Genomic DNA, 14,994 nt, shown 5'->3' with positions numbered 1-14,994 from the left:
TTCCTTCCCTTCCCCCACAGCGCACATGCGCAGGAGCGGAGGTTTTTTATTCACATGACAAGGAATGTAGGATTGATAGTTTTCTATTTGTTTTGTGGGACACAGGCGTCGATGTTGCCTGCACCAATCTCCAACAGTGGAAGGTACCGAAGAAAACAACTCCCGGAAGATGTATAGTTCTCCGTGTTCCGCTGCGGCCCTTCCCTCCAGCTTAACTTGCCGGCGTGGGCCAGGAGGGCCCAGAACGTTAGGGAGTTTGCCCCGAGCAGGGCCCATTAAGACCGGCCCCTCGCTCGTCGGCTCCTCGCCGTCCGTGCTTCTTCAAGTCCGCCAAGCCCACAGGCCGCAGATCTCGCACCAAAATCACCTGGGGACGTGTTGAGGGAGGAGGAGTCAGGTCTCCACCTCGTCTTGGCTCCGCGGGCGGCCTCGTGATGGTAGGGCACCGGCTCCCGGCGCGCCCGGAAGGGGGGCCGCCGCCGTTTCGGCGGAAGGAGGCGCGCGCAAGGGAAGGAAGCGACAGCGGGGACAGCGAGCCCGCCGGCGAAGCAGTCAAGCGCGCGCGTCGTGCCGCGTAAGCAAGCCCTCCAGTCTCCAGACGCCTCTCCTCCCCCTCCCCCTCCTCTCTTCGATCTCCATCCACGTGTGGAGCCGCCACAAAGTGATTCGTGTCGTTTTCCAGTGAGGATGATTTGGTTTTGGACTTCCGTTTAGTTCAGAACGCTAGTGTAATTTTGACACCAAGCCATATATGCCCCTCACGACTCATGTGCAGTTTAATTGGTAGCACCGTGACGAGGAGAAGATTAACGTGGTCTGCAATCATTCCTGCAGCGAGCCTGCGGTTGATTCCGAGACGCTACCGAGCGGGTCTCGTGTGGAGAAGGAAATCGAGGAGGGGAATGCGGATGATGAAGGCGGCGTGCGCAAGGAGAGGGAGCGCCGGCGGGGACAGCGAGCGCGGTCGGGCAGGAAGATCGTCAGAGCTGCAATCAAGCGCGCGCATCGTGCTGTGTAAGCTCTCCTGACGCATCATCTTCCCTTCCCCTCTTTTCCTTCCGCGTGTGGAGCCGAAGTGATTTGTTTCGTTTTCCAGTGAGGATGATTTGGATTGCTGTTTAGGGCCTGTTTGGATCCTTTGGCAAAAGGGCAAAAGGGAAAAAATTTGCTCTTTTTTTTCCATTAGGACCCAAACACCTTGTGTCAAAAAGGAAAGAGCAACACCAGGTAGCAAAAGACCAAAAGGGAAACAGCAACCGCCAGATCCCGCATCCCGACCCCGCCGCCCGACCCCGCGCCTCGGCCTCCGCCCCCGCCGCCCGACCCCGCGCCCCGGCCTCCCCCCCCGCCGCCCGCCGCCCGACCTCCGCCGCCCGACCCCGCGCCTCGGCCTCCGCCGCCCGCCGCCCGACCCCGCGCCTCTGCCTCCGCCCCCGCCGCCCGACCCCGCGCCTCGGCCTCCGCCCCCGCCGCCCGCCGCCCGACCTCCGCCCACCGCACCAAAACCATAAGGCACACCTGCGCCGAGGACCAGCCACAAGCATTTTAAATTTCTTCCCCTTGCCATTTCGTGTCAGTTACTAGCTCCTCCCTCCGTCTCCCCCAGACGAGGGAGCACAGCGGATTCGGTGGGAGATTCGAGCCGAATTTCGCTGCGAAACGGGAAACCCCTCCTCTTTCTTGCCCCGGCAAGCTACCCGCGGCCGCGGCCCCAGGTTGGTGCACAGCCCCGCGGTTTCTCCAAGCTTTATTAATTCCAATCCCCCGTTTCGTTTCGTGTTGCGATTCCGTGGTGTTTCTTCGCCGGCCCCCTCGTAGGGACGGGTAGGTGCGGATCTTGGGGGCGGTTCCGGGGCTGCGAGCGCAGGGCAGCGCCTTCTCTCTGCTTCAGTTCCCCTAATTCTGGCCCCCCATTCCTGGGTTCCGGGGCTGCTCCAGTTCGTTGTCAAATCCGCGCGTGCGGTCAAATTTGTCCTCTGTCCGCTTGAAATTCCCTAAGTCATGTGATTTTGTTCTGTCAACGGGTGGAACTGTTCCTTGTGGTGAATTGGTGATATTTTCGAATTGGCAGATTTGTTTGTTCTTCTCCATTGTTTCTGAGCATTAGTATGATTATATCTGCCCGGTGCACAGTCTCACTGAATTTTGGGCTTTGCTTCGTTCCATGAACTACGTCTTAATAGAGAATGGGTGCTTTCAGACTTTCAGTTCTTAGTTCAGTTTACCTGTGATGCACTGTCAGGGGTCCTAGTCAAGTTCATGAAAATATGTAGTAGCGATGAGGTATTGTGCCAAGTTTCAGCTGCAGCTAGCTAGCTTGTTTGTCATGCTGTGGATAAGCAGTTATGAGTAGGTTTTCCTTTCCTTTTTGTTTGTTGCAATGATTGCCCCCATTTCCTTGCGGTCTGTTGATTGCTTGTCTGCTTCTTCAGTTTGCCTACCTATATTTGTTTGCTTGCGTTATTTTGTTTCATTGTCTAATTTCCATCTTGGATGATGTAGCATGGGGTGCACGCCTTTTAGGATATATACTATGACTATATTATGATTTAGTTTTGTGAGTTTCAACATTTGCAAATGTACCCTGCATCCTTCTAGCTGTATCTGACCACGTACCGAGTTAACAACATTCTTCTGTCTTGTTATGTGAGTGACATTTATTTTCTAGGGAGCGGTGAGCAACAATAGATGGACAATGTAGCTCTGATGGCTAAATGAATGGATGATTGTGTCAAAATGCTTAGCAAGTGAGATAAATTCTAAGATGTCATGCTTGTGTGTTCATGGTACAAAGCAGTATCAATTGGATTCGCAAAAGTCAATTTCAAGCACCAGAATCCGATATGTTTTTCTATGTTAGGAGAAAGGGAGTTAGCATACTAAAATTCAGTTTATTTTCTCATCATTGTTTGGCTGTTTGTGTTTTCTTGCAGTAGTGAATTTTTATATTTCTGTTCTACATGCTTTTCTGCCATGCCTTTGTGAATTTATCAATTGCATTTTTTATTTTTTGTTATCCTATTCTGTCAGATGAAGGTAGACATCTTAATTATTTCATTATGCAGATCTGAGACCGCGCCCACGTCCTCACTGGCCGAGTCCACCGCCACCGGCGCATCTCCTCGGCCTCTGCCTCCAACGACCCCAAAAGCAGGACCGCAGATGGCCGGATTTGGGGTTGACGGGACCCGGGATGTCTTCTCCCAGCCCGAACTGTACTCCCCTGACGAGGGATTTGATTTCTACTCCGACGACGCGGCCCGGACGCCGGTCTCTCGTCTGGGCATGGAAGGTCTCGCCCTCAACTCGCAGCCGGAAGGGTGGCCCTACCCGGCGAGGTACCAAAGCCTGGTGCAGTCTGACGGCGGGATCGGAAGCGACGGCCGCAAGAGGCCCGTTCGTTCCCCTCCACCGCCCCGTGGCACAGGAGGCCCGATCCGCACAGTTGGCCTTCGCAAACCACGCGGTCCAGGTCTGTCATCCAGCCGCGGCCGAGGTGGTGGGTTGGCACCTGCCTCGGTTGCTCCCGGTGATCCTTCTAGTCCTCGGTACGGGACCAGCGACGGGACCGAGCTGGAGGATGCAGAGGACGTGCAGGAGATCGTTCAGGTATCGTGATGGTTTGTTCTTATTGTGTTCTTATTAATACTGTGTTCTTATTGTTCTTTTCTATGTTATATATGCACGCCATGTCCTCGTCATGCATATTGTTGTAGATTGACAAAAGAAAAAAAATCTGTTGCAAAGAAAATTGACAAGGCAAATTGGTCGAGTCACAATAATACTGTGTTGCTTCAACTCCTCTCTGAGCAAATAGGGTTGGGTAATTACAACAAAGGAATCATGTCTAGAGAGGGGTACAGGCAGCTTTGTGCAAAGTACCATTGCGCAACAGGCTTAATGCATGACACGAAGCAGCTCAGTGGGCGAATTAGGACTCTAAAGCAGATGTATGGGTTCATAAAAGATATGCACACTAACAGTGGTTTAGGCCGTGATGACCAAGGATGGCCTACTGCAAGCAAAGACTGGTGGGATACAAAAACAAAGGTAATTGTCCTTGCATTTCAATTGTGCATAATTGAATTTTACTTAGCCATTCTAATTGTGTGGTGTTCTTTTTTTCTCAGGGATGTCCAGAATTCAAGAAACTGAAGTGGGGACCTCCAGAACATTTTGATTTGCTAGAGCACTGTTTCCATGATGTAGCTGTTGATGGATCGAGTGCATTTGTTCCTGGCCAAGAAGAGGATGAGGCGCTTTATGAAGATGAGGCACAGGGATATGAGGAAGAGGAAGAGGAGCTTCAAGGAACTGAAAACAGCCCTATGAGTTCCAGCGGGCATAAACGGGCTAGCAGTACAAGCACTAGGTCTACTGCAGATAGTCCTATCAAGAAGAGCAAGAGCCCTATGTTGAAGGTGATGAAGCAATACCTTCACATGTCTGCTAGGCAATCAGCTGAAAGGAATCTATTTTTGAAGAAACTTGGGAGCAAACAAGAAAATGCTGAGGCGAAGTTGGAAGATGCAATTAAAAAAGCACAACAGTTGGCAAAACAAGCTGGGTTAGATGAAAGTAGTCCAGAGTTTTATGCAGTCTCCCATATCTGCAAAGATGAGGCACTAATGAAGTTTTTCATTAACATGGAGACATCAGAAGGAAGGGTGGCATTCCTGAGAAGATATTGCAAGGAAAAAAAATCTAGATTAGTGTACCATATTGATGTAATAATTGTGTGTGCAAACCATGTGTGTCACTGGACATTTGTGTGCCTGTTCTATTTGTGTTGAACAATATCGTTGTCTCATATGTTTATGACCCATTACTGTTTGTTGTGTCATATGTCCTTATCTCATTTGTTTACTGGTTCATTACAATTTCAGGTCTCACATAGCATTGTCTCAATTGTTTACTAATGCATTACTGTTTGTTGTCTCACAGGAATTGGATGCTCAGTTGGACTCAAGTGACGAAGAGCTGCTGAACTTGTTACAGGAGGACGCTGAGCATGAGAAGCAAGTGATGGAGACGATCTTCTTTTTTGGTATGTATCATGACACTTATATGCACAAAAATAAGAGGAGGACAGCCCCCTGAAAGTGGTCAAGAGTGGGTGATGAGGAATTTAGCTGATGAAACTGAATGTTACAAATTGTTTAGGATGACACCACCAATGTTTTATAAACTACATGACCTGTTAGTGCAATCTTATGGCCTCAAGTCAACATCAAAGTGTAATAGTATAGAGGCCGTAGGAATGTTCCTTTGGATGGTTGGTGCATCTCAGTCAGTCAGACAAGTAGATAATCGACTGCAAAGGTCACTAGAGACAGTACACCACAACTTTGGAAAAATTTTAAAATGCCTTGTCAAACTAGTTGCTGATATAATTAGGCCAGTGGACTCAGAATTCAAGACAATACACCGACGGTTGCAATGTCCGAAATTCAGGCCACACTTCAATGATTGTACAGGGGCAATTGATGGAACTCATGTGGAAGTTGTAGTGCCAAATGATAAAAAGGTTCAATATCTTTGTCGAAAGGGGCACAAAACACAAAATGTGCTTGCAGTTGTAGACTTTGACATGAGATTCACATTTGTGCTTGCTGGATGGCCGGGATCAGTGCACGACATGAGAGTGTTCAATGATGCCATCAACAAGTACAAAGAAAGGTTTCCACACCCACCTCTAGGTATAATACCAAACTGTGCAACAAGTACATGACATGTGTTGTTTTATTGTTGGTTTTCTTACTAACAGAAAATTAATTTTGTAGGGAAGTACTACCTAGTGGATTCGGGATATCCAAATCGTGCAGGTTATCTTGCATCTTACAAGGGGACAAAATACCATCTACCAGAGTTTCGTAATTCCACAATGCCCAGAGGTACGAAAGAAACCTTCAATTTTGCTCATTCTTCACTTAGAAATGTCGTGGAAAGGGCCTTTGGAGTTTTAAAAATGAAGTGGAGGATGTTGTTGAAAGTGCCAAGCTACCCACCGGCAAAGCAAGCCCGAATAATTGTAGCATGCATGGCATTGCATAATTTTATTAGAGAGAGTAAGCTCATGGATGAACACTTTGATCGTTGCGACCGTGATGAGCACTATGTTCCAGTTGAGGCATCAATGTCACAAACACGTACACGGGACACAGGACGATTGGATGAAGATTGCAACATCAATGAATTTCGAGATCAAATGGCCAATGCTTTGTACAGTAGATAAACTTTAGAAGTGCAAATTTGTGTACTTTGTATGGAACTGTATGAACTTTGGATAAATAATTGTATGCACTTTGGTTTGGACTGTATAAATTTTGGATTGTCAATTTTATGCACTCTGTATGAAATGGCGGAAAAGAGGTGGCGGGAAAGGGGATAGGAGAGGGAGAAAAGAGGTTTAAATGAGCTTTTGCCAAAACTTTTGCCATTTGGATCCAAACACAGAATTTTGATCTTGATATTGTTTCCAATGTTTCATTACAAACAGGTTAACATTTCACTGAATGCTGCTGTTGGCCGCCTCAAGCAGACAAGGGAAGAGAGGGACCAATTTCATGAGGCAAACAACCAGATGGTCTTTAGTTTACAAGCAAAGGTGCCTATGCTTTCCTGATTATCCAGTTTCAGTTTTGATCCTTTTGTATTTGATGAGATTGATGCTTACTATTGTTTCCAAAATATTGCTAGTTTGATGTTTGTTTTCTGCATCAATTCAGGAGAATGAACTTTCAAAATCTATTGACTCATGTAACGTGGAAGCTGGTGTAGTCAAGACTTGGGTAAATTTCCTTGAGGATACATGGCAACTTCAGTCCTCATACAATGAACAGAAGGAAAATAAAACCATGTATGTAGTGATTGTGACCGTACATGCCTTTAACAACTTGCCTCCCTTTTGTCCTATTACTCTTTTTCAACCTGTTGTAAAGCTACAATTAGAAATTGCATAATCCATTTCTGTTGTGCTGCATATTGTGACCAAAAAATAAGTTTACTTGATTCAGCTTTACTTTTTGTTCAGTGATGAACTGGAGAGATGCACAACCAATTTCCTGAAGTTGACCAAACGTCACCTTTCTAATTTCAAGGTCAGTGGTTGGATATATGCTGTTCAAAACCCTTGTTTGAGTTTCTAGTTAAGACATTATAGTTTTGGAGTATATTTGATTCAGTTCTCATATGCAACTTTTTGTCTTGGGCAGGACGTTCTTAGTCCATCAATTGATCGGATCCGCACATATGTGGATAATTTGGCAGTCTTAAATTCAAGGTTATTCAATTTTTCTTTGTAATGTCTTTCATGTACTCTTCCTTTTCTTACAAGAATAATAGAACTGATGGTATTGCACTTGTGTTTTGGACCAAATCTTGTAGGGAGGAGTCAATAGAACATGGAGCGGATGATGAAATTTCTGAAAAGACAAGTCCACAGAAATCCCTAGAGGAGGAATATTTGGAAACCGAAAAGAAGGTTCTCTTTTAGTACCCACCATCGATATTGTTCTCTTTAATTTGTCGCTTCTAAGGTCATAATCTACTCAAACAAACATCCTAGCTGTCTTTATATTTGAGCAAAGTCAAGGTATTACAGTATAAGTTTGAACAGATATGTGTTTTAGCCTGTTCAACAATTTACAGAGAATGGATAGCTAGCACACTGACAATTCCTAAATTTTCAGATTGTGATTGCTTTTAACATTGTGGATCGCATGAAGAAGATGTTTTATTCTGAGCAAGGGCCTAATTCTAGGTATTGCTGACTATTCTCATCTGTGGTTTTTTTTTACTTCTTATTTCCTGCAGTTGGACAAGTCATATTTCCTCTTTTTTTCAGGCAAGATGATGAAGAGATCAGGAACTTATTTTCTGAGATAGAGAAACTGAGATCAGGAACTTACATAATGTTGTTTCATTGTGTCCAACGGTCCATGGATGTTGTATACTCACTTCAAGGGAGGTGGATGTTGTATACTCACTTCGTTCTTATCATGTACATGAGCACATGAATGGTGAAACTTATGTAAACATTTTTTACATTTGGACTTTGGAACTTAACTAAAGATGAAAGCCTCTCGGAGAGAGCCCCATCAGGTCTTAATTCAGCAGCTGTGTAGAAACTAATTCTGTATGTTGAAAAGAATCAAAATACAGGTGGTGGCCTTGCATATTTTCAGAAGCAGTACATTTTACGCATACATCATTAACACTAATTACGCATGAACACTTGGAACACAATCATACGAACCACAATTTCAGAAGCAGTACATTTCAGTTTTGCATAGGAGAGGGAGAAAAGAGGTTTAAATGAGCTTTTGCCAAAACTGTTGCCATTTGGATCCAAACACCCCTAATGGCAAAACTTTTGGCAAATGGCAAAAATTTTGCCCTTTTGCTCTTTTGCTGGTTGGATCCAAACAGCACCTTAGTTCGAAACCCTAGTGTAATTTAAAATCTGGCCATATGCACCTCATCTGTTAGTTTAATTGGTACCACCGTGACAGGGAGAAGATTAACATGATCTGCACTGATTCATGCAGCAAACCAGTTGTTGATTCCGGGACGTTGCCAACTGGATCTCGTGTAGAAAAGGAAATCGAGGAGGGGAGCGTGGATGATGTGGAAGCGGAGAACATAGAGAAGGTATATATGGACGGCCAATAGAAAACAGCTTCCGTTTTACCGACGGCTTTTTAAGAAGAGAGCAAACATGGCGTTGGTTCTGTACCACAAGAATCATCCAGTGAGCACTTATTCCTTCTTCCTAGCGTATCATCCATAGCTGTTCTGTTTCAGTTGTTTCACTGCTTTATTATTATTATTATTATTATTATTATTATGGGACTTGTTTCACTGCTTTTGATATGCAACCATTGTTTCTTTTTTCCTCATAGGATGAGCAATACCAGTATGTACACGTGCGCCTCAACGAAGTTTACAGCTTCATCGAGTACTGGCTGCAGGATCCTCACCACACGCACATGAACTTCATTGCTCGGGACGTGAAGACAGGCTAGGAGAAGACCTTCTTTGCTGAGTTGTGTATGTTTAATGACGTTGATGATGGCAACAGCGGATATGTCACTACTGCCTGTGAAATTGTTGATGGTAACTCTTCAGGTAAGCTCCTTTTGCTTTGTATGTTCCTGTCTTCTTTTGTTGGCTCATAAGTTTTAGCTAGATTATCTTTTGACTTGCTGTTTCGCAAATCACAGTAGTTACTGTACTAGCACTACTAGGGGTGATCTTTTGGCACATTTTACAGTGCTGCAATTGGAATCTGTATAGCCAAAGTTGCTATTGAATAGTTTAGCGGACAGGAAACAGAAATTAGATTCCCCAAGGCTTGAGCTGGTTTTAAGATTAACAATTTCAAATTATTTAGAAAACTCCATTGCCCAAATAAATCATTTACAACTTCTCAAGAGTACAGTATTGTTCAAGAATTGTTAATCTGGTGAGCGATGACATGAAACTGAAAATAAAGGGATTACTGAAAAGTGTGGTGTACTCTATTTAATATCTAAAATAGAGGTCAAATATCATAAGGTGGACTGCTGGATTGTGGCTGCTGGAGTAGAGATTAGTTTTTGATTTCTTTGGAAGGCATAAACTTGAATTGAATACCATTCTCACACGCTGCACATACAATCCGACATAGTGGACCCAATCATTTATAAGCTGTGTGCATTATAAGGCATTTCATTGTATAGGCTTTGCATAAGCCATGACTTCTTCTTCGTTGTAAGCATATTTTTTAAAACCCTTGTAAGCATAACACCTCAACATGCTCCGGAACTTCTACTGGAATCTTTAACTATGAGTGATTGTGCTAGTTTTCTGATTCAGTTTTTGAAACTGGTATGCTTTTGAAACTCTGCCCCATACATCTAAATTCTGAACAAATGCTATTGTTTTGTTTTGTTTCAGGTGGTCTGAGAATCAAAGGTGTCTTCCCAGGTGGCAAATTCCTACCCGACTATTATGATGGCGAGAACTGCTACGCTTGTGCGGAGAGAATAAAGCATCCTCCAGGGGCGGGCTACAGAGCTGGGCATGATGTCCTTGGCTACGGTGTCGGTGAGGAGGAGAGCTTAGTTGAGTGAAGTGCAAGAGGAACTGCAATTTCTTTCTGGAAGTAATTGAGGTTTACTATGTATTATGTGCTCGAGTGGAGTTTCTTTTAAGAGAATTGCTTGTATAGAGCTACGAGGTCTTATTTGCTTTAGTTTCTAAAACAAAACAGCTTAACTCACTAGTTATTTGAGGAACGAATTTGATTCCTGACTTGTTCAGTACATGCACTAGACAGTGTACAGCCTGAATTACTGATCAGTGTACTGGCAGTCACCGAGCTGGTGCTGCATTATTTCAACCAGAAGATAGCCGGCGTTTTGCAGTTAATCAGCCTGAGCGGGTGCGGCAGTTCGATACTGTGTATCACTCCTCGCTGTGGTTCGGATATGAACTTAGGGTCTGCTTGGTTGGTATGCCAAAATATAAGCATGCCAATTTTTTTTATCAGAATCTTAGCAAGTTTAGAATAGCACTTGGTTAAATGTGCTGTTTTTTGGCCTTCAACCAAATAAGTGCTAAAATTTATGAGTTTACCCACATTTTAACATGCCAACATTTTGGAAGCGAACCAATCATGTCCTTACACTCATCATGCACCCGGATTTTTATTTTAAGCTCTTTCAAACGAATTTCATTTTAGAGCATTCCTCATATATGTACTCAACCTCAATTTTTATTTAAGAGCACACGTGTTCTCTACTCTACAATCGCTTGCATTACGCACCAACACTTGAACGAGCACCTGACATGGAAGTGCGCATTTTTGCCAATCCTCTGGGAAAAAAAACTGGGCATAAATAATATTTGAAAAAGGTGTACAGTATCAATATAGCATACACATTGGTCCTTAAGGCTAAGCCACTTAGGTCCTATTTGTTTCCGCTTATTTCCGATTTTGAAGGCTCGATTTTAGAAAATTCAAAAATCGGATGACTCCCAGAATCGAGAATCGAGAATCCATGATCAGCTGGGAGTCTCGATTCTCGATTCCAGGAGTCATCCGACTTTTGAATTTTCTAAAATCGAGCTTTCAAAATCGGAAATAAGCGGAAACAAACAGGGCATTAAGCACGAGCTGCAAGCTCTTGGTTTTCTTCCAGATTGTGTCGGTAGATAATGCACATATATAATGCACGAGCTGCGAGTGTAAGTCGTTTTCTTCCGGATTGTATTGGTGCACAGTGCAAGCTTCTCGGTGGCAAATTAGATAACTTTATCAACTATTAATACTCGGGGAGAGAGGAGAAACCAGTGAAGCCATTTTTTTGGGCTCATCCATTTGAGTGTAAGTCGTTTTGGGGCTTATAAGACTTCTCGTGTGGAGCCGTTTTCTTCTTACCGTTTGGTGGTAGGGCTTCATCGAAAACCACTGCAGAAATCAGTGGAGAAGCTCTACCAAAGCAGGGCGAGCGCAGCTCCGCCCCTCGTGTCGCCGCTGGCAGTCGTGGACCTCAAACTGCCGGCTGCTCGACCTCGGTGCAGCTTCCAGCTCGCTGATGCCACTGCAATAATACTCGGCGGCGACTTCGTTCTCTCCCGTCGGGTTCTTCGTGGTGGCCGAACCTGTCTGCAGGAGGTCTCTCTCCTGCCTGCGTTGGATCCAGCGGTACGACGGCAGATGCCAAGCGAGTCATGCGCGCGAGTGTAGCGGAGCGCCGGAGCGGTGGCGAGCTGGCAAGCACGTCGGGGAGCCCCAAGAGTAGGGAGCGCCGGAGCGGGGAGACTCTGCGCTGTCCCTTCAGACCTCAGTCTCTCATGCCACGGAGCAAACGCAGGCGCTTGGAACGCGTGGTGCCGACTACGTACGGGCAGGCAAAAAAAGAAAGAGTTTGCTCAGTTAACTTCTTTAAGATAGGGTATACCAGCACAGTTGTCCGTCGATGGGGTAGCTCAGTTAACACTAATATAATTTGTCCCTCCTTTCAATTGGCTCACGTTCCGCCACTGTGTACGGCACCACGCTCTTGATACCAGCAGCCGAATGGATTAGTTTTCCTCTCTCTCTTTTTCCTTTATTTTTTTGGTTCTCCTGAATCCTGAAAAAACTCTGCAGTTCTGTATAATCCTGTGTCTGCATCCTCATGAAAAAACTCTTAGTCACCTTCAAAAGGGAAAGGTCCACGCATGCATGCACGGTCCCTTTATTCTCCACTACAGTTAGCTCCGATTGTCGTTGTCTACCACCCCTAAACTGATTAGATGGCAAAATATTCCCAAACACTAAAGCAGCTCCCCACTAACAAGGCGACCATATCCTTTTACCAGCTTTTTCGTGTAAAGTATTTCTATTTTGAATAGTTTATGAGATAGCCCATAATGTTGACTGCTGAGTACCCCAATTGTTTTTGACACTGTCCTCGGCATATAATTGCGTGCACTTTCAAAATAATGCATATACTATACTCCCTCCATCCGAGATTGTAACAAATTTCAGATGATGACGACAAGCACATACAACTTCGGCAAAAAGTTTTCGATGTTCTATAGCTAAAATGCAAGACAGTATAGCACTGTCAAATTCGTGATGAACCTGATGATTATGATTGTTACTTGTGTGGAAATAGTTTTAATTTGTATGTGTACTAATAATGACGCAGGTTTTTTCTTTTGTTGTTGACTTATCGAGCATGCGTGCATGCGTTTGTAGCTGAAACAGCAGTGGGCCGGCCGGGGCAGTTAAGAAATGAACTGGAGGTATGTAACCGCATGATTCTTTGCGTGCATGCCTGAAAAGTTACCGGTCAAGGCATCATGTATGGTTTCTATCTGAAGTACTGTGACTCCTGGTGCTCAGCATGTTGCCTTGATGGTTGTCCCATGTATGGCCATCAAACACCCTGCAGATCCCTGACCAAGGACCATACTCTTGTCCAACTGCAAATATAATACACGAATTAGCTAGAATGCAGGCCTTCAGGTTCACTTAATATATTCTAATCTCTAGCTTGTGGCACCTACCAGCACCATAGTTGCGTTGTGAGCAACCAGCATCCACAGACCACAGCTCGATTTCTTCCTGAGAATTTCTCTTCTCATAAGAAAACATTTATATAGTATATAGCATACCATTCTTACACTCCAGGCATGCACTTGGCATGCATCAGCAAATACACTAACAAAAGGGAGGGACTACTTGCATGCATGGCATGTACTGGTACCAAGTCAGTGGCTTTAGCTTATGGGTCTAGTTAATCAAACAGCCTGCACCAGCAAGTCTAATGATGACAAGACCCTCAAAATTCCACAGGGAAAGCTCTGACCAGCCCCTTTAACCTGCCTTTTGTTTTCTTTAATGAACAGCACTCCGGCAACAGGGACTCCACTGAGATTCACATACCCATCATATCCCAGGGAAACAATGATAGTATATGTGCAATCTATTTTGTCTACGCTGGTGCATGCCTCCTTTTGATTGAGTTCTTGCAGACAACTCACATCTGCAGGTTCCTTTGTGTCCAAACCAAGGAAAGGCACAGGTTCCTCTCTATCTCCTGCCATTGCTGCTGCTTCTCCATCCCCATCCCCTACTAGCTTTTCTCCCCTGTCTCTCTCTTCAAGCTCTGGCTGTATGCTCCTCGCGAACCATGGAGCCCAGGAAGTCGAGTTATCTTGTCGCCGTCGTCTTGGCTTCGCTCTTGCTGTCCGCCATGGCAGGTTAGCGCGCTGGCTGGTTAATTGTTTTCTTGATCATTTTAGGTCATCTCTCTCTATATGCTCTTCTTTTCCGGATGTTCTTGGTTTAAACCATTAGAAATCAAGTTCTAGAATATTTCTGATATGTGGGACAAAATCTCGCGCGCATTACTAGTTCATTTTTTAAGTTTCTATTGTGATCCGTAGAGATTTTGCTTGATGCAGGAGGGCATAGGAAGAAGCTGCTGAGCAAAGATGGCGCAGGATCGATGGTATATAAGTATACACATGTATATATTTCATATTTTTGAAACCAAGGGGCGAATAACTGCGCATATATACAGACCCACATACTCTTGTTGCCCTTATAGGTTGAACTATCAGCATGTTATCATGCCATTGCCCTGAAACTAGTGCCAGCATGAACTTGGAAGAATTGCTTGGGATTAAATAAATCATTTAGTTTTCTTCTCTCTGCATCACTAGTACTCTCGTCTCCTCTCCCTCTTCTTCTCAAGAGGACGGCAATGGAACGTGGCAACACGTTGACTAGGCATAATAAGACACAAATTTTCAACTCCAAGAGGGCTTATTTCTATACATTCCGTGCATTCCTATAGGACAATCAGTTTGATTTGACAGATTATTAGCGTAGCCCATTGGTTAGGCTTCGTTGTCTTATGGATACTAGAGGGAGAACGCAGCTAGCACTATATCGACCTTGGATAATGATACCAGTTCACACCTTGGTTGCATACTCTCTCAGTTCCAAAATAAGTGAACTTTTCTTCGGTCCCAAAATAAGTAAATTTCTAGAGTCAAACTATCTTAAGTTTAACCATATTTGTAGAGAAGAGTATCAATATTTATAGCACCAAATAGGTATACTATAAAATATAAAACATTTTTATTACAAATCTGATTATACTAATTAGGTATCATAAACATTAGTATGTTTTTATAAATTTGATCACATTTAGGATTTATTTTACTTAGGACAAAACTAGAAACATTCTTATTAATTTGGGACAGAAGGAGTACATGTATGCAAATTGGACTTTAAACAATCCATCGATACTAGCAGCTACAATTTGGTCATGCGAAGACATATTTTATTTTTATGTTTTTATTAGCATGTGCGGTATTTAGCTTACACTACGTAGGTCCATTGTTCCCTTGCCACTTCAGAAAAACGGTGCGATGGTGTAGAGGGTATTAGGTAAGGCAACAAGGGATAAGAGAGGCGAACTCTACTATATGACTAAGATGTACTCG

At 44.2% G+C, this 14,994-nt stretch overlaps 1 protein-coding gene and 1 pseudogene across 3 annotated transcripts; both read left to right on the top strand.

The window, feature by feature from the left end:
- The first annotated feature begins 322 nt into the window (after positions 1-322).
- On the top strand, positions 323-6,759 carry LOC112894820. Of its 3 annotated transcripts, XM_025962639.1 has the most exons (8): positions 329-574; positions 835-1,014; positions 3,066-3,609; positions 4,945-5,047; positions 5,478-5,699; positions 5,784-5,894; positions 6,500-6,607; positions 6,729-6,759. In XM_025962639.1, exons 1-7 carry the CDS (start codon positions 435-437, stop codon positions 6,502-6,504), a joined length of 1,305 nt encoding a protein of 434 aa, XP_025818424.1. In that variant the 5' UTR covers positions 329-434; the 3' UTR covers positions 6,505-6,607; positions 6,729-6,759. The 3 variants fall into 3 exon arrangements, with proteins under 3 accessions (XP_025818423.1, XP_025818424.1, XP_025818422.1); XM_025962637.1 differs by lacking the exons at positions 6,500-6,607; positions 6,729-6,759 and having other exon boundaries at positions 5,784-6,367; XM_025962638.1 differs by lacking the exons at positions 835-1,014; positions 6,500-6,607; positions 6,729-6,759 and having other exon boundaries at positions 323-574; positions 5,784-6,367.
- Positions 6,760-7,940: 1,181 nt separating this feature from the next.
- On the top strand, positions 7,941-10,309 carry LOC112892753 (annotated as a pseudogene).
- The last annotated feature ends 4,685 nt before the right edge of the window (positions 10,310-14,994 follow it).

Source organism: Panicum hallii, chromosome 5 (assembly GCF_002211085.1).
Source record: "Panicum hallii strain FIL2 chromosome 5, PHallii_v3.1, whole genome shotgun sequence".
In the NCBI taxonomy this organism is placed as follows: domain Eukaryota; kingdom Viridiplantae; phylum Streptophyta; class Magnoliopsida; order Poales; family Poaceae; genus Panicum; species Panicum hallii.
This window is presented reverse-complemented; position numbering and strand designations above follow the sequence as displayed.

Coding starts and splice junctions, on each gene's coding strand:
- LOC112894820 (XM_025962637.1), top strand. CDS start 435: ATGGTAGGGCACCGGCTCCCGGCGCGCCCGGAAGGGGGGCCGCCGCCG. Junction 3,610..4,944: donor ACGTGCAGGAGATCGTTCAG/GTATCGTGATGG, acceptor GTTGTCTCACAG/GAATTGGATGCTCAGTTGGA. Junction 5,048..5,477: donor GGAGACGATCTTCTTTTTTG/GTATGTATCATG, acceptor ATGATTGTACAG/GGGCAATTGATGGAACTCAT.